At 36.4% G+C, this 25,736-nt stretch overlaps 2 protein-coding genes across 6 annotated transcripts in view; both read left to right on the top strand.

Moving 5' to 3' along the window:
- The window catches only part of LOC142339099 (ubiquitin-ribosomal protein eS31 fusion protein-like), a 353,720-nt gene that overhangs the window by 196,372 nt on the left and 131,612 nt on the right, over positions 1-25,736 (top strand). The gene's annotated exons all lie outside the window — the stretch shown is intronic.
- The window catches only part of LOC142339752 (uncharacterized), a 38,141-nt gene continuing 14,571 nt past the window's right edge, over positions 2,167-25,736 (top strand). For 2 of the 5 annotated variants that reach the window (XM_075390003.1, XM_075390004.1), the window contains exons 1-12: positions 2,168-2,403; positions 7,036-7,249; positions 7,822-7,986; positions 11,135-11,278; positions 12,153-12,320; positions 12,806-12,952; positions 14,857-15,000; positions 20,168-20,287; positions 21,811-21,957; positions 23,985-24,158; positions 24,503-24,846; positions 25,246-25,443. In XM_075390003.1, coding sequence (XP_075246118.1) covers positions 2,266-2,403; positions 7,036-7,249; positions 7,822-7,986; positions 11,135-11,278; positions 12,153-12,320; positions 12,806-12,952; positions 14,857-15,000; positions 20,168-20,287; positions 21,811-21,957; positions 23,985-24,158; positions 24,503-24,846; positions 25,246-25,443 — 2,103 coding nt within the window. In that variant the 5' untranslated portion in view covers positions 2,168-2,265. Of the gene's footprint in view, positions 2,404-7,035; positions 7,250-7,821; positions 7,987-11,134; positions 11,279-12,152; positions 12,321-12,805; positions 12,953-14,856; positions 15,001-20,167; positions 20,288-21,810; positions 21,958-23,984; positions 24,159-24,502; positions 24,847-25,245; positions 25,444-25,736 lie in introns of all 5 variants that reach the window. The other 3 variants (XM_075390005.1, XM_075390006.1, XM_075390007.1) reach the window with 3 other exon arrangements.

Consider the following 25,736-nt stretch of genomic DNA (forward strand, 5'->3'; position numbering starts at 1 on the left):
AAATAAGATCAAATCTCCATAACAACAGCGAAAAAACCAAATGCACCTTTCTAGACTTAAAAAATGCTTTTGATACTGTCGATCACAACATTCTACTGCAAAAGTGTTATAGATATGGTCTACATGGTCCAAAATACAACATTTTAAAATCATGTTTTTCCAAACGAATGCAATATACCTTGATTGGAGATAAAAAGTCCGAACTGAAGATTATAGAAGGGTGCCCCAGGGTTCAATTCTTGGCCCTCTTTTGTTTATTATCTAAATGAATGATTTGATCTTGTCCCAGAAAAAATCAAATGTAATTTTATACGCCGATGACATTGTTGTGAAGAGCAGAAGTTCTGCATCAAAAATTGACGACGATCACAACAAAGCATTAAATAACGTCAATGATTGGCTCATAAAAAACAAACTAACGCTGAACAAGGAAAAAACAAAAAGCATGTTATTTTTTGTGAAAAAAAATTTAAAAAATGCTGTGTCCAGAACATTCATAAAAAACAATGAAACAGAGGAAAAGCAAAGTTTCAAATACCTGGGCATCACGATAGATAATGAACTACGTTTCTCAAAGCACTCAAAGCTTGTGGTCGCAAAACGTTTGTCGAACTGTTCTATCTTTTTTAAACTGAGAAAAAATTTGGGAGAATCACAGATGATAAAAAGCATTCAGAACATACATACTACCAATAGTACAAAACGGAGTCTTGATATACAATCAACAAATATCACAACAATTAGGGAAATAGACAAAGTTGTCTAACGTATCGTGCGGCTAATTTTTCATCGAAAAAAGTTTGAAAGCACCTACGAAGAAAGAGTAAAATATAAGATCTTTTTAGCATCAGAGTTACATGCCTATGAGGTATTTAATCAGACACTAAAAACATAAGGGGACAAGGTAATATTTCACCAATTTCAAAGGATTTCTCAATGCAAAACTGCCTTAAGAAAAGCAAGCGGTTGATTAAAAACAAAATAACTCCAGGTAAAAATCTATTTCACAGTTTTTCATTAATAGTTAGAATAAGGCGGGTCTTAAGAATGCTTCTAGGTTACGATGATGAAATAATCGAAAAGATTGAAAACATGTCTGATGCCGAAACAAAAAATTTCTCTCATCAATTTCTAGATAATTATATTTTGGGTAATGAGGACGTAGTCAGACTGTTGTATGGGAGTTAATATGAGATTTAATATCACAACTTGAAGGCGTTCCAAAACCAGAAAATTGATTTTACTGCTAGGTTTAATGGTACCTTGACAAATATTGCTTCCTTTTTTCATTTTGAATCACTTTCATGCAGATAAACTGAATGAGACAGTTGAGAATGGGCCATCGGCCCAATAGTGCTCTCCCACAGTCAAATATATGATTGTATTTGTAAAGGTAATTGTGAAGCTACTTATTGACTGATGGAAACACTTTATTATTTTTATAAGATGAGAAACATGGTTATTATTTGTCCGAGAAATCAAATCAGAAGAACAGATAATGCTGATACAAAATTCAGGTGTTGTAATTTTTTCGTTCAACCTCGGAAATAGTTGACAAGTGAAACTAACTGCCTTCAATAAAAATGTCATTTCTTTCAGAAAAATTATAAAAAATCGCAAAACGTTTATTTTCTTAAATTTGACTTCACAAGCGGTAACACACTTGAACAATAGTAAAATGTTATATTAGGGAATTATATCAAGTCATGCGCAGAAAAATTAAGTCCTCCCAATTCTGATAATAAGAGAGAATTTGGGAAGAATTGATAGCAAAAAATGCCATCATTTCGTCAACAAAAGAACTCCGCGTCCCTTCGTTTCGCAGCTCATAACAACTTTGACTTCAAAATCCCTCGGAATTTTCCCTCGACTTCGTTCCATTTGAGCCCCCCCCCCCCACCAGTACGGTATGCAGTTCCCAATTGGAAAGCACGTGTTACAAACGCCTTTACATAGTAGATCATTATGTAAAAATTATTACATGTGTGCTTGGGGTGCAAATAATATGCACCCACTAAGCTGGGGGCACAAACGGAAGCGACCCGATTATTGACCCAAGGAGGTCCGGTCACTTAAAGTATTATAAGTATTTCTTACAAAGGGTATGGCTGCTCGGTTTGAGCGAGTGCGATCGTCCGTGCGATAAAACGTAATTTGATAGCACGTGATATCGAAAATTTAAATTTGATCTATTTAAAAATGCACAACTTGAACTAAATTTAAACGGGATAAATTTTAAAAGTTAAAGTCAAACGTTACGCAACAATGGATGAAGAAAAACTGTCAAAGGATGAACAAACGAAAGACGATGACAAGGTCAAAGATGATGAGCATGAAGACGACACCGCTGAAAATGAAGGCAATACTGTGAAGAAAGAGGAAAAGAAGAAACACCATAAAAAAGTTAGTGTCTTGACCGTTTGTGAGCCGGGTGTTTCCTATTATAGACCTAAAGCCCCCCCCCCCCCCTCCGTGAAATTATGGACCCTCTCAAAAATACAGTCTCATGTATGGGGTGTAACTACGGTAATGGCGCTAATGACAAATTCAAAAGGTTTTGATAAATTTCTCGGGTCTTTCTCATTATAGCCCCCCAGAATTACCATGATTCGGGGGTGGGGGTGGGGATCTATACGTTATTTGACCACTAAGCATACGCTATTTTTTCTTCTGCATTTACGGAATTTTGTTCAGTTGGATCAATTGTGTTTCGGGATTTATTCTATTTCGCCCCAACCCCCAGCTTCGTGGGCAAAAATTTTTTATGACCCCCGGTGCACGTGCTATTTTCTTACATAGTAACGTGCTATATAACAACCTATAATTTGTAACTGGACTGGGGGTCATAAAAACACATGGGGGGGGACAGAATAGATCCCTGTTTCGCCCCCCCCCCCCCCCAATCTTAGTGGGCAATTATCTTTTACGCCCACCAGGGACCAAAGTCTGCGCTATTGGTCACATCTTAAGTTGCAAAAAGCACTCTACAGACAGCGTTAGTTTGCAGAATATTTTGATCGAACGTCTGATAAAAGGCCAAAAGTGCTTGAAATTTTTTGACAATTACTCAGACAGCTGTCGGATACGAGACAAAAAGCATGAACTCATGATATGGTCAAACAGAATTTTAAAAATAGGTTCGATTGAAAGAAGAAGCCCTCAACGTGATTCAACACATCGGCCCTTGAAAAATTCTAGTATTTTATATAATTTCTAGCTCAATGAAAAGCGTAAGTTTCATTTTTGAAAAATTAACAAACGTTAACAATAAAGATTGTTGGAAGGCATTAAGAGATATTATTGGCCAGCAAATTTGCAATGATCTTCCTGATCACCTTGATACTAAAAAACTGGCGGATGATTTCAACGACTTCTTCATTTATAAGACAGAAAACATACGACGAGCAATAGAAGAAACTTCTTTCAACTTGGAACACGTACAGACAAAGAATTCTTTTGTCTTATCTGTTACGACTGAAAAACAGCTGTCAGATGTGCTCATCCACCTCTCAGAAAGTACTAGCCCCGTTGATCCCGTTCCGACAAATGTTCAGAAAAAAGTTTTTCTAGCTAATTTGAACCTCATTGTTCGTTTTATCAATCAGTCACTGATATTTGGTATTTTTCCAGATTCCTTGAAATTTTCGGTTATTCGTCCAATGAATAAAAAACCTACTCTGGACAAAAACGTTTTATCCAACTATCGTCCAGTGTCAAATATCATGTTCCTCTCCAAAGTGCTAGAAAAAGTGTTTCTTACACAGTTGCAACTTTTTATTGACAAGCATGGCCTTAGTGATGAACGACAATCGGGCTATAAAGCCTATCATTCAACGGAATCAGCATTGTTATGTATACTGGACGACGTTTATCTTTGACTGGATAGAGGAAGTCCTGTTTTGTTTGTAAGTTTAGATATGCAAGCTGCTTTTGATACTGTTGACAGAAGTAGACTGTTAGACATCTTATCAAAATTCCTTTCTTTCGACAAGGCAGCGCTTTCTTTGGTTGAATCTTATCTCTCTGGCCGCAAACAATGTGTAATGATCAACGAATGTTATTCAGAACATCAAGAAGTGTTTTACGGTGTCCCTCAAGGGTCTGTTCTTGGCCCGGTACCTTTTTGTGTTTATTTATTCCCTCTCAAGACCGTTCTGAAACAAAATAATTGCAATTACCATGTGTATGCAGACGACACACAGATATATGTACCAATCAATGGTGACATTCTCAAGTCATTAGAACAACTTTCGACTATATTGAATGGTGTAAAAAAGTGGTTCAATTCGATGTTTCTCAAACTGAATCCCGAGAAAACTGAAATCATGATTATCCGTTCGAAGAAATCGAATATCAGTGTACCTGATTCCACAGTTTTGCTGGACAGTGAAATAAAGACATCTGATAAATTGAAAATCCTCGGAGTTGTTTTCGACTGTCACCTTACAATGGAAGCTCACGTGAATAATATTACAGCCAATTGTTATTCTCAGCTCAAACGTTTGTGGTCCATTAGGAAATTTTGTTCAATCCCTTTGTGTAAAATATTAGTGCAGGCAATGGTTACATCTCGTCTTGATTACTGTAATTCTTTACTTTTTAATCTACCTCAGAACCTTGCTGCGAAACTTGATAGAGTGCAAACTGCTTGTATCAAATTTATTTACAAAGTTCCTCGAATTTTCTCCAAGTATGTCTACATGCAAGAGTTACACTGGCTCCCAGTTGAGTATCGAGTGAAATTCAAAATTTTAACCTTTATGTTTAGAGTTTCCACAGACATGCCGGTGCCAATATACATGAAAAAAATGTTTCGCAGACCAACTCAGCGCCGATCAAGTCGCAATGTCACTGGATACAATTTTGAAGCCCCAAGAACAACGAAAAGCTATGAAGATCGAGCAATTTCTTCATGTGGGCCCAAACTTTGGAATAGCCTTCCTCTAGAATTGAAAAACTGCTGTTCCCTGATCATTTTCAAGAAAAATCTGCAAAAGCATTTTTTCAGACTGCTATATTGTTAATTATCTGTACACACTTTTGAGCATTATCATAAATGTAAAGAGTGTATAATTTTAAAAAGTTAAAGTTAGTATAATTAGTTTGAGCAATTTGTTTGTGAAATCCGATTACAAGTAAAAATGATCGGTAAAAAACTCAAAAAATAGTTGAAAAAATTGTCATCATGTCTAAGAGCTTCTCTGCTTGAGAAGAGCTACGTTCAGCGTTACAAACGGTAATGACAACCCGGGTTGACAAAAAGTTTTATTTTTAGATTTGTCATATTATGAAACATTGTTTTCATAAATAAAAATAAACAGTGATATAAAAATATTTGTAAAACTACAAGTTAGTAGTAACTAAATAGAACTACAAAATTCGGCAAAATTATTTAAATTCTATGGAAATTATATTTACCATAGTTGGATGGCTATAGGTTATCTGACCACTAAACTGAGGGGCTATAATAGGCGAGACCCAAAAATTCTCTGACTATAACTTTTCTATCAATGGGAGTTCTCTGACTACAACATTATCATATTTGCTGACAAAATATTCTAACTAATTCTCAACTACAAACAAGAGTTCCTCGCAAAATCTGTTATTTCCTGAGATCCCATGAGCTTCTTAAATTATATGGGAAAACAGTTTAAACGTTTTCTTGAAAAAGTTGCAAAAGGACTCTTTTTCTCAAGAATATGATACAGCTAAAATCTCAAACAAGATCCCCGAAATGTATAACAACTTCAGTTTCTATCTCACGGTTAGCAATTAATTGAAATATTTTTTGCTTTATGAAGTCTTACGTCTATGATTTCTCCACAAAATGATTTATAGATTCCTTGCTTGAGGCTCTGATACAATTGTAGGGTAAAATCCAGTACTTCCAAAAAAGCTGTAACTTTTTGTCTCTAAGTCCAATCTGGTAATTTTTTGTATGGATTTTTATGAGTACAACATTTTCATAAAATACCCCATCACTAAAATTGAATATTTCGGGTTTCCTGATATAATTCTTTGAACACAGTCATTGCGTTTTGTTTTTGGGTTTTCCCGAAGTTTGTTGTAAAATTCATTTTTATCCAATTGAGATTTTGATGCCTACTTTTCCTAGACGCTATAATAATTAGGGTGTTGTAATTCAACAACTTTGTCTTTGCGGAGTCAACCCGGGCAATTAGCAAACAAGTTGCGTTTTTCTTCATGCAATCAGGTGCAAAAAAATTTGCATGAGACTTGAAGTTGAGCAAATTCTCATGCAATTTTGTACTATTTTTACATTCATGGCTGATTCATTATTATGGCTTGCCTTTATTGTAAAATATTTGGCGAAAAGTCTTATAATAAGCATAATGTGGAACACCTCAGCCTAGGTCGTATGCTCTTTGTCATACTACTTGTTTGTTCCAAAAAGAAACACTAATAAAACTACTATAAGAAAATAAGAAATTTTCAAACAAGAATTTTTGGGTCTTTCTGATTATATGCCCCCATACAGTTCAGCAGCCAGATAACGTATAGCCCCCACCCCCCAAAAAAAATCATGTTAATTATACCATATTGGGGGAGGTACCTATAATGGGAAAGACTCCGTTTTTTTCTTTAAGTTGATAGCTTTTTGAAGAAAAATGTAACGTTTCAGGAAACCAAGTTTTGATTGTTTGCTGTTTTCCAACGTTAGAAAGCTGTTTTCAAACTACAGAGCAGCCACCCTATATCCCTTATTTCCTCCTTCCTCTAATATGATGTCATATTTACGGTAAATTGTGAGGTGCCCTACCCTTAGTTTTAACCACGCTAAACAACTGGTGTGCTTGCAAACGGCCGCTAAACGCAAAAACAAGCAACTAAAAACCCTGCGTGCCTAAAAAGCAATTAAAATAGTTCATGATAGCGAGAATGGGTCTTTCCCATTACACTCTATCCCCCCATTATGGTACGCTTATAGATGATAGATGATAGTTTATCTGACAACTATGTTGGAGAGGGAGGGGGGCTACAATGTGACAGACCCAAAAAAAATGTGATTTTCAGAAAAACAAAAAGAAAGGTAAGCATCACAAGACCCGGTCAGCGAACAGTAGCAGTGAGAATTTGTCAATAGATGTGGGTTCCTCCAGATCTCATTCAAGTACAGCTGATGACGATGGAAGTGGGTCTGGAACACCTTCCAAGACAAAGAGCAAAAAGTCTAAGAAGAATAAGTCACATAAAAATCACAAGAGCAAACACAAAACTCCAAAGTCAGGTAGGGCGAACTCAAATACGCTTTCCATTATCAATCACTCCTGGATTAATTTGCTTCCTCCGAACCCGCCAAAGTTCCAGTTTGCCCAATGTTTGAACCCCAGACAGAAATTACCTCTGCTCAGACTTTTATCAGAATGCTGTCCAAAATTTCAGACTTTCATTCGTCCAAATTAATGTTCAGATCGTGTAACTTTTGTTGTGTGAATACTCCTAATAGTAGTCATGTCATATTGATTTGAGACCTGAAATTGAGGTGCTTTCTCACGTGTTTAAAATAACATTTGCTCTTTTAGGCTTCAAGCTACGCATAAAGCTTTGGTTCAAGCGAAAAAGAGTGTTTCTAAACTTTCTAAATTGACTAATTCAGTAATAGTTGGACAAAATGAAGACAAAAAGGGAAAAATGTTACTGTATTGTGCCTGACATAGTGGTAACGTAAAGTGTCTTTTTAAAGTCCTCTTGGAATCAAAAACAAACGTTAGTCTCGAAATCAACACTTAGTACCAAATCAAATTATGGTGCAAAATATTTTGGTGAAGTTTTAAATTTTGAAATTGAACCGTATTTAAGAAGAGACTAGTGGATCTGGGGCCAGTCCAACTCAGTCGGAGGATAGCAAATTGAGTTCATACCCCGAAGCTGACCAGGACATTCCAACAGACAAGAGACCCTCGACAGGAACAAAACCGAAGCAGGAAGAGGAGAAAGCAGAGGAACCAAACGCGAACTCAACAGGTAGTAAATTGCAACGGAGAATCAATGTAAACGCACACACACGTGCACGTACGTACACACGCACATGAACACAGACACTCTTAAACAACAAAAAAGTAAGAAGAGACAATGCTCGGCCAAAAGAATTTACGAAAAGTCTTTATCTCTGTTTCAGTAATATCTGAACTTTTCCTCAACTCAAACTTTTTGAGCTCAACCTAAATTTTTAAGTCAATTTTAAACATCTGCCATTACATATAACTTAGTGAACTGCAACGTACTTTCAAAACATTCAACGCTCGAATGTTTTATGGAAAAAATAATTGTACTATAATAGGTCTCAAATAAAATTAAATCGACGCTAAACTTAAACACTGCGCTCTACTCTTTGCTAATGAAATGGTTCCATTCATCCAGTAAACTGATCTTAAGAATTAAACAAGGCGGCTCGGTAACGTGTGTACGCACATAAAGTTCCGACCCCGCTCATCTACATTTTTGGAATAATTGTCTACCAAATGAACAGATAGAAAACCCCCAAAAATTTCAGTATTTTCAAGAAATTGGTGTATGAAGTAAAATATCGCCTCCAACGCATATACTTTAGTGGAGTAAAAAAGCCGCATTATATTGATGAGATCTGCCATTATTAAGAGGCAAGACGAACAACAAAATCAAACAACAACAACAAACACAAACTACATCCAAAACATTATGTCCATTAAAAAAATTGATCACAAAGCCAAGACAGCGTCAGATACACTGAAACTGGAAAAAAACTCGTATTTTATTAGAAAATATATGGGACTAGTCCATAATAAGTCTCGGTTACAATTAGACAAAAACGAACAAAAACAACAAAGTTAATAAAATCGCTTCTATTTTTAAAAACAATTAGTTTCAAAGTAATGAAAACCATTAGATAAAAATTGAAAACATATAAAAGTTTGGTTATAGCCAATCCCTATTTAGGAGGGCATTAAGACCTGTCTTTATTGAATTTTTGTGTGGTTGCAAAAAGAACCACAAACAGAGACAACAAACAAAAATTCAATTAAAAATTGCAAGAAAACGATGTCGAAGCCGTGAAGACATATTTTGCTCCTCAAAATAAGTTCAGTTGCGATTTTTTTAATGCATCTGTTATGTGGCCTCTCATTAACGAAAACAATTAGTTTCAAAGTCATGAAAACCCTTAGCTACAAAATGAAGGCATTAAATAGGTTCGTTAATTCGTCAAAAAAGAGGCAGTGGAAACTGTAATTATTCAGAAGATGTCTTACGTTTACAAAACGAACCTCAAGTAAAGAAAAAAACACAAAATACAATTCATTGTTTTTTGAGATAAACCCGTTTCTGAACCCGTAAAATCATAATAAAATCTTTAAAACCTTAAGATTTTTTACGGTTGCGACTACTCTCAACGCCTATATTGTCATATGTGACCTGTAGTTAACGAGACTAGGTAATAAATACGAGCAAAAAAAACAAAAATGCGAAGGGGTTTTTTAAAACAATGGTTTTCAAAGTGTCGAAAGCCATCAGCTATCTAATCAAATCAAAATATAATCTCCTCTAAATCTCCAGAATGCGCAACCACCAATGAAAAATTTCATTCTCCATGAATTTTTATATGACTGAAAGACAAAGTGAAAACGGCAGTTAAGGAGAAAAAGGAAATAAATCAATTAAGTTCTTCGAGAAGGTGGTGTCGAAGCCGTCAAAACCACAGTCTATACCTTTAAAAAATTTGATATGTTGAATTGCTTTTATTTTGAACAACAGTGTTAATTGAACTTAATAATATGATAAATATATATACACATTTATATACATTTTTACATATATACATTTATATATATATATATATATATATATATATATATATATATATATATATATATATATATATATATATATATATATATATATATATATATATATACATAGGCTATTCGTTAGTATATAATATCAAAAATGAATGCTGCCTTTTTAATAATCATCCAGAAAAGTTAGCAAAAAACGGCAAAACTTGAATTCCAGATCTTCTTCAATGGAAGTGGATATAGGAATAGCCCATTTGGAGTTTAAAAAAGATTGTCTTAGTGGTTGGTTTTGGGGAGTTTGCATCCGGCAAATTTAATCAAAGTGGACCAAAGGAGCTTATTTTGCACAATTTTTGATAAAAAATGCTTAAATTTGAAAGATTTAGCCAAACTGTTAGCTAGTAAAGTAAAATCGAAATTGTCAGCGATACTTCTTTGTCTTTGAAAATCAAATGAACAACACAATGGTTAAAAATTTTTACATATTCTGGCAAAATTTACTAAATTTTAGCAAAACGTCCGGAAAATTTGAATAAAAATACCGCAAATCAGTCTCAATTTTCACAAAAATTTAAAGTTCTATAACTTTCTCTGGAAACCGAAATTCAATAAAATCTTTTAAATTCCTTTTTCTTCGCTGGACGGGCTTTTTGATGATGCCACTAACAACTCTCTACGTTGAATATATCGATCGGTCAAAATTGTCTGAACACAAAAAAAACCCAGTTGAGTATATAGTTCCTCCCCCAGGGGTCGGAACAATTATTCATATGTTTTTGGAAAAGTTCTTTTCATTTGAGGGAATTCATGTCGCAAATCTAAATTTGCATTGTTTCGTTGATGCCTGGCCATTCACAGAAATAAGTTCACTGATAACAAGTTACAAAAAATATATGAAAAACCTTGATAAAACAATTTATGAAGAGAACAATGAAAGCAACCATATGAAAACATTCAATGTAATTAATTTCATAGCAATTAATTTTTACAGCGTACTTGACAGACATCAAGTCATCGAATAAAAATGTGAACATGGTGATTAGTCTAATTTAGCCCTAAGAGAACACTCTGCGAGTCAGCGTTAATGTGAGATTTACTTGAGCCCAATGGTACACTTATTTTGACAAGGTTTTCTCTTTTTGCTCAAATCAACCTCAATTAATCCGCATGTTCTTATTTTTCCTTTTTGAACGCTTTCTAGATGATGAAAACCTGTGCTCACGTTTCATCTTTAAGTACTTTAAATAGCGATAACTCAAATAGACAGAATCGATATGTAAATAACAGGGACTGAAATGCAAGGGAGTCTGGATCGGAAAACAACCAGGTATAATCGTTTTTAGCATCAACAAAAAAGAAGTCATCTGGTCCAGATGTTACTGGATCCTCTTCAGCTCAGAAGCCTTCCACTATTTCCGGAAGCGTCGATGTCGTTGAGTCGGTGACATCTGATGCTTTGGGCAAATCTGGAACAAGTAAAACATCAGGTAACAATTTTGCCTAGTGTAATGAGCAAAAAACGAAAAAACTGCATGAACTCGAAAAAAATTTTAACCGATATATGACTTAATTTAAAATTTATTGCTTTTGAACGGCGTTTGAAATAATTATTTTAAAATGAGGCCATCGAGCGACATTTATAGCAACTATTTTATATAATGTGTGTCAAATTTTTTTCTGCTCGACCGTTTTGAACATTACTTAAATGTTACAACAAAGTATCAATTAATTGTTAGTATCTACAAAAAAATGTATACAAAAACAATCCAGGCACTCCACCCGAAAACTTCTAAAAATATTGCAAAGATCTTACTTGATCAAGAGCCGTATAGATCCTTCCTACTTACAATGATATATTTTCGTATTTCGAATTTGAGGACTGGATAGAGTTCTAGACTTAGAACGCAAATACAATGAGGTCTGACATAAAATTGTAAAAACGCAGGAGTCAACGATTGGATATACTACGGAAAAGATCTGGAAGCTTGCCAAACAAAAATAATCAAGGATATTTTGCGCCCAAATTTTAGTACTTGTAAAATTTGCAGTTATCAGTTTACTGTAACAAAAACCTGAATTCATGCATTGTAAGATAAACTACAAAATGAGCTCTGCAAGCTAACACTCAATAATTGTGAGATGAAACCAAACACCAATTTGAATTTTTGCGCAACGAGAGTTTTTGTTGGCTCAACTTCGTGCAATTTTGTCAAGATATAATATTTTTCTCTTGAATGTTTTTTAGAACCTGTTGGCAAACCGTAAAGCAACCTGTTGTTATTCATTTTCTAATTAAAGACTGTTTGCATGCTATAGATGGTTGTATGATTTATGAAATGGAACTTGTTGAAGAATTATCAGGTACTGGAAGTGTGAAGGCTTTTGGATCTACGCAAAAGAAGTCATCTGGATCAGATGTCGCTGGATCCTCTTCAGCTCAGAAAACTTCGACTGTTTCTGGAAGTGTTGACGTCGTTGAGTCCGTGACATCTGCTGCTTTGGGCGAATCTGGACCAAGTAAAGTATCAGGTTAAGCCAACCCTCATGAGTAATGAATAGTGAAAAAGACTAATAATTAGCTAAGAAAATATTTGATGTATGGAAAAATGTAGGAAATGAGCAAAACCTAAGAGAACTGTAGAACAGAGAAAATGCTGTGGGAATAAAGCGACATAAGCGCATAACTAAACTAATAGGTGCAATGAACAGTTTTTGTAGGCTTTTTTTGTTGATTGAACTCATTTCCCCAGATTCTCCCGCTCACTACTTTCGTTCTTCTCTTTTCTTAGCTTGTTTTGCCTAACAGAAAGGGCGCAATTTTAATATTCTTTTTGCCAGTTTCTCAGCTCAGCTGAGCGGATCTCGTTTGATGTTCGGATCTTCGTAGGACACTCAATACCATATTATACCGTATTGATAACAGCGACTTTCACTTGACGCAAAAGATACGTTAACAAATTCCGGTAAGGTGACGACGTGTGGATTGGAAAAGGAGCAGGTATTGTCATCTTTAGGATCCACGAAAAAGAAATTATCTGGTCCAGAAGCTGCTGGATCTTCTGTAGCTCAGAAAAATTCCAGCACTGTTTCTGGAAGTGTAGATGTCGTTGACTCCGTGACATCTGCTGCTTTAGACAAATCTGCTTCAGGTAAAATTTCAGGTAACAATTTTGCCAAGTGTATGGAGTGAAAACGAGAAAATAGCTGCATGAGCTGCATCACCGATGTATAGGTTAATTGATTGCTTTAGAAAGACGTTTGAAACAGCGATTGTAAAAGTGAGCCTCTCGAACGACGTTTGAAGCTGGTGTTTTTTTAGTATGTATCAATTTTTTTCCACCATCTTGCTGGAGTGTTTTGAATATTACTTATAAGTTAAAAAAACATTAACTAATTGTTAGTATCTACACATGTATACAAGAAAATCCAGGCACACCAACCAAAAGCTTGTAAAAGTATTGAAAAGACCTTACTTGTTGAAGAACGGTTAGAAAACTCAGTTTTTGAACCAGAGATTATGTACAGACTGTAATGATTTAGAGGAAAATATTATTTTGATTTTGTTGTTAATAGCCGCGTCAGCAATATCAGGCGGCTATTATTGCGCTCCTAAATTCTTATAATTCAAAGAGTAGGAATTGTATTGGGGCGCTGTCTTTTTTAAGATCTGTTCACACATTTTCATGATTTTTGAAGTCAAATTGGAGAAGTGACTTTGGTCACGCCGAAACATGAAATGGAGCGAAAAAGCGAGTGGTTTTGCGGAGTGAAATTTGTTCGCTCTAAGTTTAACGTAGAGTAAAAAAACGGTGTTTGTAAGCAAATTCAGTCTCTCGGCAGTGGTTTTTTGTCCACATGTGGCAATTTCACTTTGATTTTTACTGTTTTTTCGATTTTTTTAGATCGGATCTTTTATTAAATGGTTTTCCCAATTCATTCATAGTCCGTTCTAGGTTTAGTTGTCTGTTTAGTCGATGAAAATTCTTTGAATCGTTTGTCAAGACTTATCCTGCTATGTTTTTTGCTTCATCTAACAGATTTTTGTTTAGTCTTACCTTGACTTCTTGGAATTGACTTTTTCAATGACTTCAGTGACTTCTACTGCTTTGCAGTCAAAATTTGTGTTCGTGACGTCATTTTTGCTTTTAGATCAATTGCGTGACTTACATCAGTCAAAAAATGACTTCTGAACTCACTGATGGAACTTTACTATCAATTATTAATTTTGAAAAAACTCTATTAGGGCTTTTTCCTTGCAGAGCAAGTGTGTCTCGGAAAAATGACAGTCCGAATATAACCCAAAAAGTCTTGTGGTCTATTGAAAAACTGGTGGTCGATCTGTCAGTCCTATTTCTTTAGTTGTTTCAATTCATGACAGGCCACAAAGTTTGTTAAGACTTTTAACTTCACTCGATTATGCTGAGTTCAAATTCTTCATGCGCTTTCAGTTCTCAAGACATTATACTGAAAAAAAAAAACAACTGTTCTATTTTGATTGTCAAAATGTTTCGGTTGTTTTTGAATCAAAACCACTTTGAAAATTTACACTAAACTCTCTGCCACTGTAATGCTAAATTTGAGGATAATTTTATCGATCCAGACCAACTGATAATATTGTTTTTATGCGAACACTAATTAATGAAAAGGATTAAAAAATTCTTTTATCGGAAATTATTTAATGTTTTGGTAATCTGCTTCCTGCTATAGAGCTTAATTGGCGTGTAGTTTAGTGTTTTTGAGCAAATTATGGAACACTGTGCCCAATAAAAAAAAGTGATATGATATTCAGTTAGGATGCTGAGCAGATTAATTATGACTAATTGCCACCGTCAGCCTCTCAACGGCTAATATTTAGTCGCATTTTTTTCAATCCAAGTATTAGGATTGATTTGGCGTGCTGTCTTCTTTAATTTACCACTCGATGAGGAGTATTGGGAGTATTGGTGGAACATCCTTTTATCAATAATTTTTGGAATGAATTTAAAAGAGGATGTTAAGGTCAGTGATGCACGTGGAAATTAAATGTCCAGGTCAAACGACTGGGCGAAACCATCATCATTTTTAGCATCCACGACAAAGAAGTCATCTGGTCAAGAAGCAGCTGGATCTTCTGTAGCTCAAAAGACTTCCACTGTTTCTGGAAGCGTAGACGTCGTTCAGTCCGTGGCATCTGCTGCTTTAGGCAAATCTGGTCCGAGCAAAATTTCAGGTAACAAGAAAAATAAATCTCACAATCGTTTTTGGCGTTCTATTCGATATAATCTTTTTAATAGATGATTAATTGCTCTCAAACGAAGTTTGCAGAAAATATTTTAGTCATTTCGGTCTTTTTATGCGATTTTTCGCTTGACCAATTTTTCGTCTGACGCTTTTGACTTTTCGCCCTCTAAAACGGGATAAACAGGTATTAACCATTGGGAATTAAGTTTTTTTACAGCCTTTCAGCTCACTAGTCGCCAAGTATGCGATTCACAGATACTGTTTTGGAGACTTATACTTAGGGTGTCAAGGGCGATTCTTAGAAATTAATCCCATATCATCACCCACGGCCCCCAAATCAGGTCCCTCTAATCCAGTCCACTGTTGTACCCCCCTCCCACCGCTGTGGTGCACCCCCGCAGCGCTCACCTCCCGCTTCTTCAATCAAGCAAAAGCTAGCCCCGCTAAACCGTGGATAGCTACTGACGAAGCCAGCAGCTCGCCTGTCGTTTGAGAGCAATTTGCCCGACGTTAGTCGGTTATCTTTCCATTTCTCTTCAAAAATTTTGCTGCAGTTGACCCATGACAGCTGTTTCTCTTTGAGCTTCTCTAACTTTGTTCAAGGCAATTAAACAATTATATCTGTGTAAGATTAAATCAAATTCTTGTAATTGTATGCTTACAATAGGTTCCTCATAAAACTTTAATTTGAAAAATATCTTTGAAAATCATTTTTGAGTTCACATGCAGATTGTGAGAAAAGTAGAAAAGAACATGTAAGAGGATCTTGTCACTGATTTTCCAAAAGAAGCATTGATGTTTCTTTATGTCAAATTAATTTATGCCGAAACTACAAAATAATGACCCTTTTTTCTTCTAAATATAATTTTGAAAAAAAATAACAAAGAACAAATGACACGACTTGTCGGTGGTGATTGTTCATTTTTTGAACTTCTTATATTTTTTTGGATTCAGCGTTTTTAATTATCAGTAAATGAGAATCTCAAAAACCTATTAGCTTGAAGTTATTTTTACTTCATATATTTCTTGCCCAGGTTGAGGTCCAGACCCAAATTGTTTTATGATCTGACCCAGCCAAGCGCACATCCGTGTGTTCCCAGACGAAATTACAGGGTCCGGATGGAAGTTCGAGCGCACTACAGTCTGGACGATGGTCTGGAGATGGTCTGATCAGAGGTAATTTTGGTCTAAAAAGTCTGGACCATGGTCTGGAGATGGTCTGATCAGAGGTCAATTTGGTCTGAAAAGTCTGATCATAAGCGGATTCGAGCGCACTTGGGTCTGATCATAACCTCTTCGAGCGCACTTTGGTCTGATCAGAGGCAACTTCGAGCGCAATTGGGTCTTATCATAACCTCTTCGAGCGCACTTTGGTCTGATCAGAGGCAACTTCGAGCGCAACTGGGTCTAATCAGGGACCATTTCGAGCGCCTAATTTTTTTCATTTTTTTTTACTGAGAGATGTTGGCTCTGCCAAGAGGCAACAATAAAGCAGCTCTCTGATCACAGACTCATCTAAAGTGCCATAGCTCTGATCAGAAAAAGGAGTCCAGATGATATCAAAGGCCGGTCCCCTTCAGAGGAAATTTTGATCAGCTAGAGACCACAATGTTTCTTATGGAAAGCTGTCGAAACTCATCCATCTACTTGGGTCTGGAAAGTCTGATCAGGGTTAATTTCCGTCTGGAAAGTCTGATCAGAGATAATTTCGGTCTGGAAAGTCTGATCAGACAGAAATTTGGGTCTGGACCTCAACCTGGGTCGTGAAAGTAAAATCCTGTAACGTTTAGTGGCTTTTTGACTGCCAAAATTCATGCCAACAACTGCTCCCTATTAGACTCAGATGCAAACACTTCACCTTGGAGGATTTTAATTTTAATGATTTTTCTGAACATTGACTCCATGTGCGGCCATCTAAGACTGAAGATAATATTCACAACTCCTGAGGAGAAATGCAACCATTTAATAGTCAATTATATGTGTTAGTTGTGAACGCGTCACTTGCTTGGTCCTTAATTCTTTTTTGCTATTTAGAGTCAGCTGAAATATATTCCTTGAAGCATTTGACCCCATGCATGTTTTTGAATATTGTTTCCATATATGTCTCCGAGATTGCAATTGACATGCGGGTTGAGGGGTTGACATGCGCAAAAAATCTCATTTTTGCATTGGTCTTTCTATAACATACTGCTAGTGATCCGTTTGTGGATCGATTTGGACGGACAATATCCAATATTCCCTGTCTAAGCAATTCGGTTTGCATATTTGTGACAGTTTGTCTCGAAGAGAAGACGGCTTTTTGTGGCTCCGGAAAATATTGGCTGTTGCCTTTTTTAATCACTTTTACACCCTTTCACACGTCATTTATTATATTGCTGACCCCCCGTTTGGATAATTGGTCTCCTCCAGAGCATTCGTTTAAACACATCCAATAGCTGTTTTCGTTTTACACGTCACCGTTTCTCCTGGAATTGGCAAGTTGAAGATCCGGTACTTTGTCACCTCATTCAAACTCAATGAGGTGACAAAGTTCAAATTCGCGGGGTCTTCAGAACGCTATAACAATACGTTTTTCGGATGCAGTGGGTAATTTTATGACGTTTTTTTTGTACAGTATATGGAGTTTGTCATAGCTTTGTTGTACTCAGTTTATTGCAGGGATTGAGAAGCCTCGAGTCCACAGACTGAAAAAAAAATGGACCTGGAACATTACAAAGCAATTATTCACTTCTCAACTTCTAATTTTCATTAAAATGGAGTAAAAATATTTTTATTGCTCAACTCTAAAAGTTTTCACGTATATGAAAGCATAATAAGCATGCGTACTGAATTTATAATTGAGTCTCAAACTATCGTCTTATTTCATTATTGAGAATATACTTACTTTTTCGAGTTCGGTACCCGGGCTTACCACCCAAAGCATTTCAGTACTGAACCTGAGTATTTCCTTATTATCTTGTAAAACCAGTACTGAAACAGCTAATTTACATTTAAAAAGTTGGTCATTATGCCCAGAAAAAAGAAGAACAGCCATTCAGAGTAATTTCAGTGTAAAATTAGTAGTGTAAAATTTTCGAATATGTTGAAACATGCTGAGCATGTCAGAAAATCATGCAAAATGCATGCAAAATGCATGCAGTTTGCTGTAACGACACGTTACCAGTTAAAACAGCTATATACATACAACATACTGTGTGCATACTGCTACTTTCACTCAAACTGGATACTTCGGGATCCGTCTGTGAAGCGTTTGGGGTGCGTTCGCATAATTGTATAACCAGAGCAGATATATTCTCGACCTTCCGGGTCACCTAACAGGTGTACTCATGATGTCCCGGGTCACTTTACAGGTGTAGTTACGAGGTCTCGGGTCACTTTACAGGTGTATTTACGATGTCAGGGGTCACTTTACAGGTGTATTCACGATATCCCGGGTCACTTTACAGGTGTATTCACGATATCCCGGGTCACTTTACAGGTGTATTTACGATGTCTCGTGTCACTTTACAGGTGTATTTACGATGTCTCAGGTCTCTTTACAGGTGTATCTACGATGTCTCGGTTCACTTTACAGGTGTATTCACGATATCCCGGGTTACTTTACAGGTGTATTTACGATGTCTCGGGTCACCACTGCAAAACTTTGTTTTTTTTGCATATGTTGTATTTGAAATTTGCAATGTCTTTTCGATGCTGTAATTTACTTCTATTCGCCAACTGCAAAGTATTGTAATTTGCAAATGATGCTCCAATTTTGCAGTTTTTGAATGTTTTTACTTCTATTCGCCCATATAGTAATTTGCAAATGTTGTATATGCCATTGTGTTTAATCTTTTCGATATATATTTACTTTTTTTACGTCGTCTTTTCAATTAGCAAATGATGTCAGCCTAAAATACATTGTTTTTTAACCTTTCGCAGTGCGCGCGTGTGTGCGTGTTTGTTCCTCTTTGAGTAAGCATGTGTGCGTGTGTGTGTGTGTGTGTGTGTGTGTGTGTGTGTGTGCATGTGCGTGTGTGCGTGTGTGCATGTGCATGTGCATGTGTGTGGTGTATGTGTGTGTGTGTGGTGTGATTATGCCTGTGGTGTGATGCAGAATGGTGTGAATATGCCTGTGGTGTGATGCAGAATGGTGTGAACATGCCTGAGTTGTGATGCAGAATGGTGTGGATATGCCTGTGGTGTGATGCGGAACGGTTTGAATATGCCTGTGGTGTGATGCAGAATGGTGTGAATATGCCTGTGGTGTGATGCAGAATGGTGTGAATATGACTGTGGTAGGATGCAGAATGGTGTGAAAATGCCTGGGGTGTGATGCAGAATGGTGAAAATATGCTTGTGGTGTGACTGACAACCAGCGCTGAAACGTGTTAAAAACAGTGTATTTTAGGCTCACAATCGGAACTGAAACAGGTTTAGAACAGAATGGTTTTAGGCTGACAAAAGGTATATTAAAATGTTAATTAAGTTGATAATTGTATGAAAATAGTAATGGACAGATCAAAATCAGGTTAAAATCAGAATACCCATTTTACTCAGAAAAATAGACTGATAAGTCTAAATTTTGACATGAACATAATAGGTACAAGTTTAAAAATGACTAGATACATTCCATGGATTTACACTGGTTCAGTACTGCAATGCTCTGGATGGTCAGTCCGTGTAGGCAAGTAGTTTTTGTTGTAGGATTCTGTGATTTCTATTGCAATTATAACCTTTAATGAAAATTGCGGCAGAATTTTACCAAATTTCGAGGAATGTATTTGGCTTCTAAAAAAACGAAACAGCGAAAAAGTTGAAACTTAAACATGTTAAGATAAACACGCCAAAAGCTCGCCCTTTTAATAAACACTTTTAGAAAAAGAATTGTTTCGTACTCACATTTAATCTATTTCTTTAGTTATTTTACGTTTACTTTATTTTCAAACAAATGAATGCGGCAAAGTTCAAACATTCTTGGGGTCATGACTTTACAAGTCTGTCACTTTGCTGATTTTTTTTATTTTTTTATCTGGTGCTAACCTTTGAAACGCACTGGTTTTAAACAATTCACATTAAGTGTTAGACATCAAAGGAATGATTGTGACGTTAGTTTGTAAAACTGGATGTCTATCCTATTGTGCTTCTATTCGTTTCTATATAAATGTAATTTACAGAATCAAAAACGTCCAAAACACCTCGCAAGGCCTCTTCTACAAGAGATGACTTCTTGTCTGGCAAATCAGTTGATCGAGCAATCAAACAAGATAATGGGAAACAACTGAAGGACTCGGCAGGTTCTAATGTTCCTTTTCCATATCATATCCCAATACTTTTGCGCTCATTAAAACGAAATGTTTTTGATCTATTTTTTTTCTGGCCTCTCGATGTTTTTTATGCCACTCATTTACAAATTATTTGTTGTTATATAGAATGTTATTATGCAAAAACTATAGCCCTGATCAAGGTCCCAGACCCAAGCCAGCTCTGATTAGGCTATCCTCAGACTTCTAACTCTGCTCAGACCGTGCAAGTTCGAAATGATCTCTGATGAGAGTTTCGTGCGGCCGAGTAATTTTGTGCGACTTTCTGTGCGAACAAGGTTTGTGACCCAAAATTATATTCAAATAATGAAATCATATCACGCTCAATTCAATTGTCGAACAATAAGGGTTTTTCGAGTGACATGACCTAATATGTATCCAGCCATCAAAACCTGTATATAAATTCAATTTAACTTTGCACTCTTAAGTTGGATCAGTAGCATGGACAATATGTATCTTACTTCCGGTCAATATGTATCTTAGTCTTTGTAAAAAATGGTGGCAAGCTCTTTCTAGCAAGACAAAACTTAAAATTTTTAAAAGTTTTAATTTTAAATAATGGTCTCTTGGCTTTGATACTACTCATTTTTGTTTTTAAAATGCGTTTTTGGATATTTGCCCATATGCATATCTGAGTTCGCTTTCGTTTACTAGCACAATATAACGCTAATGTAATAAAGAGGTCCCACTGGCATTAAAAGAATGCAAAACTGACAATGTTCACTGTTCTCAGTGGATAGCTTATGGTTTTAACGACTGCGTCACATTTTTCTTGTTAAATTTTTTGATTTTTCTATCATCAATTTTTGCCAATTTTGGTCGTTCGTTTTTTTGGTCGTACAACATATCTGGATAATGTTCTCAAATGTTTATCCTCTATTATGTTCTCAAATGTTCTCAATTGTGCCTCTATTATGCTTCAAGATGTATATATGAATTTTTTATTGATTTCAGTTAAAACCTATTGGATTTAATCACTTAGAAAATAACGGTTTTCAAAGATGGAACCTTGTCCGTCCTCGTTTTTTTCTGATCAGACTCCCATGCGACCATTGTTCAGACTAGAATCAGGCTTTGGTCTCTCACCAGACTTCCTTGCGACCAGGGTCCAGACTATGTCCAGACTTTGGTTTTTGATCAGACCCTTTTGCGACCATTGTGCAGACCATAGTAGCACTTTGCCGACTCCATAATTTCGGTCGCTTGATGACACCTGTGTGCGACCCAAGTCGGTCTGATCAGAGCTGGCTTGGGTCTGGGAACTTGACCTGGGAGTACGTGCGCCTGTGGTTATGTGCCCACTAAGCGGGGGGGGGGTAGAGGTTAAAAAGGTTTACTTTAAAACTATCCAATTGCTGAATAATTGGAAACAAGTTCTTAGAAAACGCTTTTTACTTAACAAATTTAGCTTTGAGCTCTGACCGCAACCAGTGACTTCAAACAACATTTTATGCTTTTGCAGTAATTTTTCCAACTTGAATGTAAAATGTTTACAGAAGCCAAAATGTCACAAGCCCCACGCAAAGCATCGTCTACGAGAGACGATTTCTTGTCTAGAGAGTCAACAGGACAAACAATTGATTCGGGTGGCCAAGACACGAGGCAACACTCCACTACTTATGGCAGTTTCCACACAAAAGCAGGTTTAAACTATCAGAAATTAATGTTTCTCTCGTGCTTTTTTTCAATATTTTCATTGCATAACAATATTTTTTATTTGGAAGCGAATTTGCCAACGCTAATTGCTTAACGTATTTACTCTTCTTTACATAAACAACTTGTTAATTTTTAATCCATAAAATTCAAATTCGATACAATACAATGCAAAACGCCCTAATATGTTGAAAGAAATCAATTTACTTTTTAATGAATGTTTCTTTTTCTGAAAGTCGTTGTCTTATAACATATGGCTTTGGCTCGGCAAATGCAAAGAAAAAAAAAATCTTATTGGAAATTAAAATACAAACCTTTAATTGTCATCCCTTCTTTGAATGGTAACGCGGTAAAAAAAAGTTGTAATAAAATAGTTTTTGCATCTAATTGAAACTTGTTATTATTAAACAAAATTAATGATTTTTAATGTATCTTTTATAAATCTTGTATTTCTCTTGAAAATTCTAAGTTTTTGTTCATTTTTTTTATCCTAAAATGGGATGAAGCGCCATTGGCATTAGGTGACCGAGTGATTCTCTTACAGCCACACGCCTTATTAGTCTTTAAGTATGCGATTCGCCGATACTGTTTTGAGTAGAAAGTTTCATGGTTTCAATGGCGGTTCCTAATCTTAAAAGTTTGAGCTCACCACCGGCGGTCAACACCCAATAACTTTAGAGTAAGAATTAGCGTAGATGATAAGATGTTCAACTGGAAAGAAGTAGTCAGTTACAGCCATCACTATCTAATATAGCGCATAATTGTATGTGTTAATGCAGTAAGCAAACAACTAAAATAATAGCTCTGACTGCTCGAGCAACATCGCTATGTTTTTAGCCACCGTGCTCAGCTGAGCGCGTTGTTATTTGGGGCTATTGCTCTGCTGCTTAAATTGCCCGCCAGTGCATTTTATCCTCACAGAGATAGAAGATAAATATCTATTGCAAATTCGCTACTTTTTGAGTGCTGATTTATACCGCTTGCCAGCTGGCATAACTTTATTGGTTGATTCACTATGTCGACATATAATAAGACAAAAGCACAGCAGGATAGCATCAAATAACACTAAAATTTTGAGTATAGTAGTTAGTGTAGTAGCACTCTCATATCACGTTCCCCCTCCCCCAACACTCAATCTCCAACCCTCCCCCGTGCAACCTCATCACCTGCAATTCGGACCCCCTCTCGTCCAGTCCCCCAATCTTGACGCCCCCTCCCTCTCCCCACTCCGCCTGACCCCCCCCCCCCCCCCCACAGTGCTAGCATCCCTAAGTCGCAGCTGGATACTACCAAAGCCAAACGCTCGCTGGTCGTCTAAGAGCAATTGTTTCGACATTGGTCGGTCAGTGATGCTTTACAACACTAATGATAATAATGTATTATTCACAAAGGCCCAATGAACACTCAATATTGGAAAGCGTTGTGCGTTCGTCATCATCAAACAGAAGATATATGCAATATGCCTTTTTGAGAGATCACAAGACAGGCATTAATCTTTGAAGTAGTGTCTATTGAGCAAACAAAAGAAAATTTGCAGCATACGTCACCCCTTAGGCTGCTTTAAGTTTAACTTTAAATTTAACTTTAATTTTTATTTGATTATTTTTATTTGGAACTTGGCAACAGAACACAGCAATTTCTGTCGGCTGTTTTTTTTACCTGAATTACCTTTTCAGAGAACAAAAAATAAATTTCACTGGTTTTTTTAAAAAAAACTAACCAAAGAATATTTTACAATGCTTATAATCTTAAATGTTCACCAAGGCCAAATAAACAAACATCGGATATATGCAAGAGGTTTTTTTGAGAGATCACCAGCTGGACAAAAAAACTTTCAAACAGTCTCTTGAGCAAAAACTGAAATTCGGCAGTTGACATAGCCCGTTAGTCAACTTATAAATGAAGTTTTCATTGCATGTGGCAATATTAAGGGAACTTTGAATACCTCAAAAATAATACAGAAAAAAATGATGATCAATTGACAATGTTTTGCAATATTGAGACTATTTATTTCTAGAAGCTAAAGGATCTAAAACCCCTCGGAAGGCCTCTTCTACAAGAGACGATTTCCTATCTAGAGAATCCACAAAGCAGTCAATCAAAGTAGATGGTGTGAATCAATCAATCGACTCAGGAGGACAGAAGGACCGGCTAAACTCGACTACTTACGGCAGTTTTCACACAAAAGCAGGTTCGGAAATTTCAAGTTCTAAACTTTCTTCCTGAAGGCTATCTAACTCAGGTAATTGCTCAAAGAATATCTATTTTGTAGTTCTTTAAATACAGTTAAGCAAGAATTTGAATGTTTTCAAAGCAGAACATTCTGACGCAAACCTTCTTTTGAATTTGTTTTATCTCAGAGTTTGAACTTTTTTCTAAACGAAACTCGGGACGTCAAATTTTGGAATGATTTATTTTTTCTCAGAATTTGAAATTATTCTACAACGAAACTGGAGAAAAGCGAGCTCTATGTCATCTTTAAAAAGTTTGGTAGTTTAGCGCAATTCGTCAAGTAGATATCAGTTAAAATTTCAGGAGCCGATCAAGTTGTTCTCTCGAAAAAACAATCATCTACATCAGGCGAAAAAGGCAGCGTTGAGTCGAAACACGAAGTGCTTGACAAACTCTCAGAAATATCCCAAAAACGTTCAACAGATCAAAAGAAATTATCGGAGACAGCGGAAGGGATACCCTCAATCACGAAAGCAGACAGTATAACCGAAGAGAATGTGCCACTATCACTTTCAGGGGAGAAGACGTCGAAAGCGGGGCAAGAAGTGGAAGATGTTCCAACCATTCCTGAGAGTGGCTCAATGTTATTGCGAGAAAAGTCGTCAACGTTGCCTGGAATAAAAACGAGCCCAGCTTATGAGGCCAAAAAGGAAACTGGATCCGAAAGAATGTGGTTCTAAACTTTGAGATTGCTACGTACAATCAATGATTTGGTGGAAGGCAAAATGGCACCCTGGCGGTATCCTATTCTCACCCTCAACACCACCCCGCCCAACTAACCCAAACTCTCCCCAACCTAACGAAAAAATTATTCTTGATAAAAGTTTACTTAGATTTAGTTATTTTAGATATCGTTGTTATATTCGACATTTTTCAAAGTTTCAGCAGCGCAAAGAATTGAAGAAATATTTCATGGCTCACTAATTAGTGGAATGTCGGGAAATTTGGGTGGATTTAGTTCAGCCCCCCAAAAAAAACGATTGACTGGACAAAAAGACCGGTGTTTTTGCTCATTCATCAATTAAATCAGAGGTCCAGTTTCCTTCAAGTCGCAAAGCACCAACAATGAATCGCTCGCCGTTGAGTCACTGCGGGGCTCGGCTGCTAATAAAATGAGTCTCCAGCATTACGAGGAGCCACAAGACGGAGACTTTATCATTCCCAGTTTGGAAGCGAAAGAGGAAGAGTACATGCGATACCCTGCAGTCGGCAAAACTCCAAGCGAACAACTGGGGAACTTTGAGGTAGGTTATTGCAGGCCGAGGTTCTTGGCAGAAACGACCTCTCGGGTTGAGGTGCACGTTAATGGTCAAACTATTATAAAACACACAGTCGAGTTAAATAGCGTTTTCATTACATGGAGGAGCTCACTAGTCAAAGTTTGCCTAAAGTCTGATCGTTAAGGAGCTAATTATCTAATTTGTTACAAAAAAAAACAGTTTTCACTCAGTATTATGACTTGTCCGATGAAATGTAAGTCTTAGCAGCACTATAATGCTCCGACCACTGAGCAAAAAATGAACTTTGGTTCTACAGC

Source organism: Convolutriloba macropyga, chromosome 5 (assembly GCF_964194025.1).
Source record: "Convolutriloba macropyga chromosome 5, txConMacr16.3, whole genome shotgun sequence".
Classification (NCBI taxonomy): Eukaryota; Metazoa; Xenacoelomorpha; order Acoela; family Convolutidae; genus Convolutriloba; species Convolutriloba macropyga.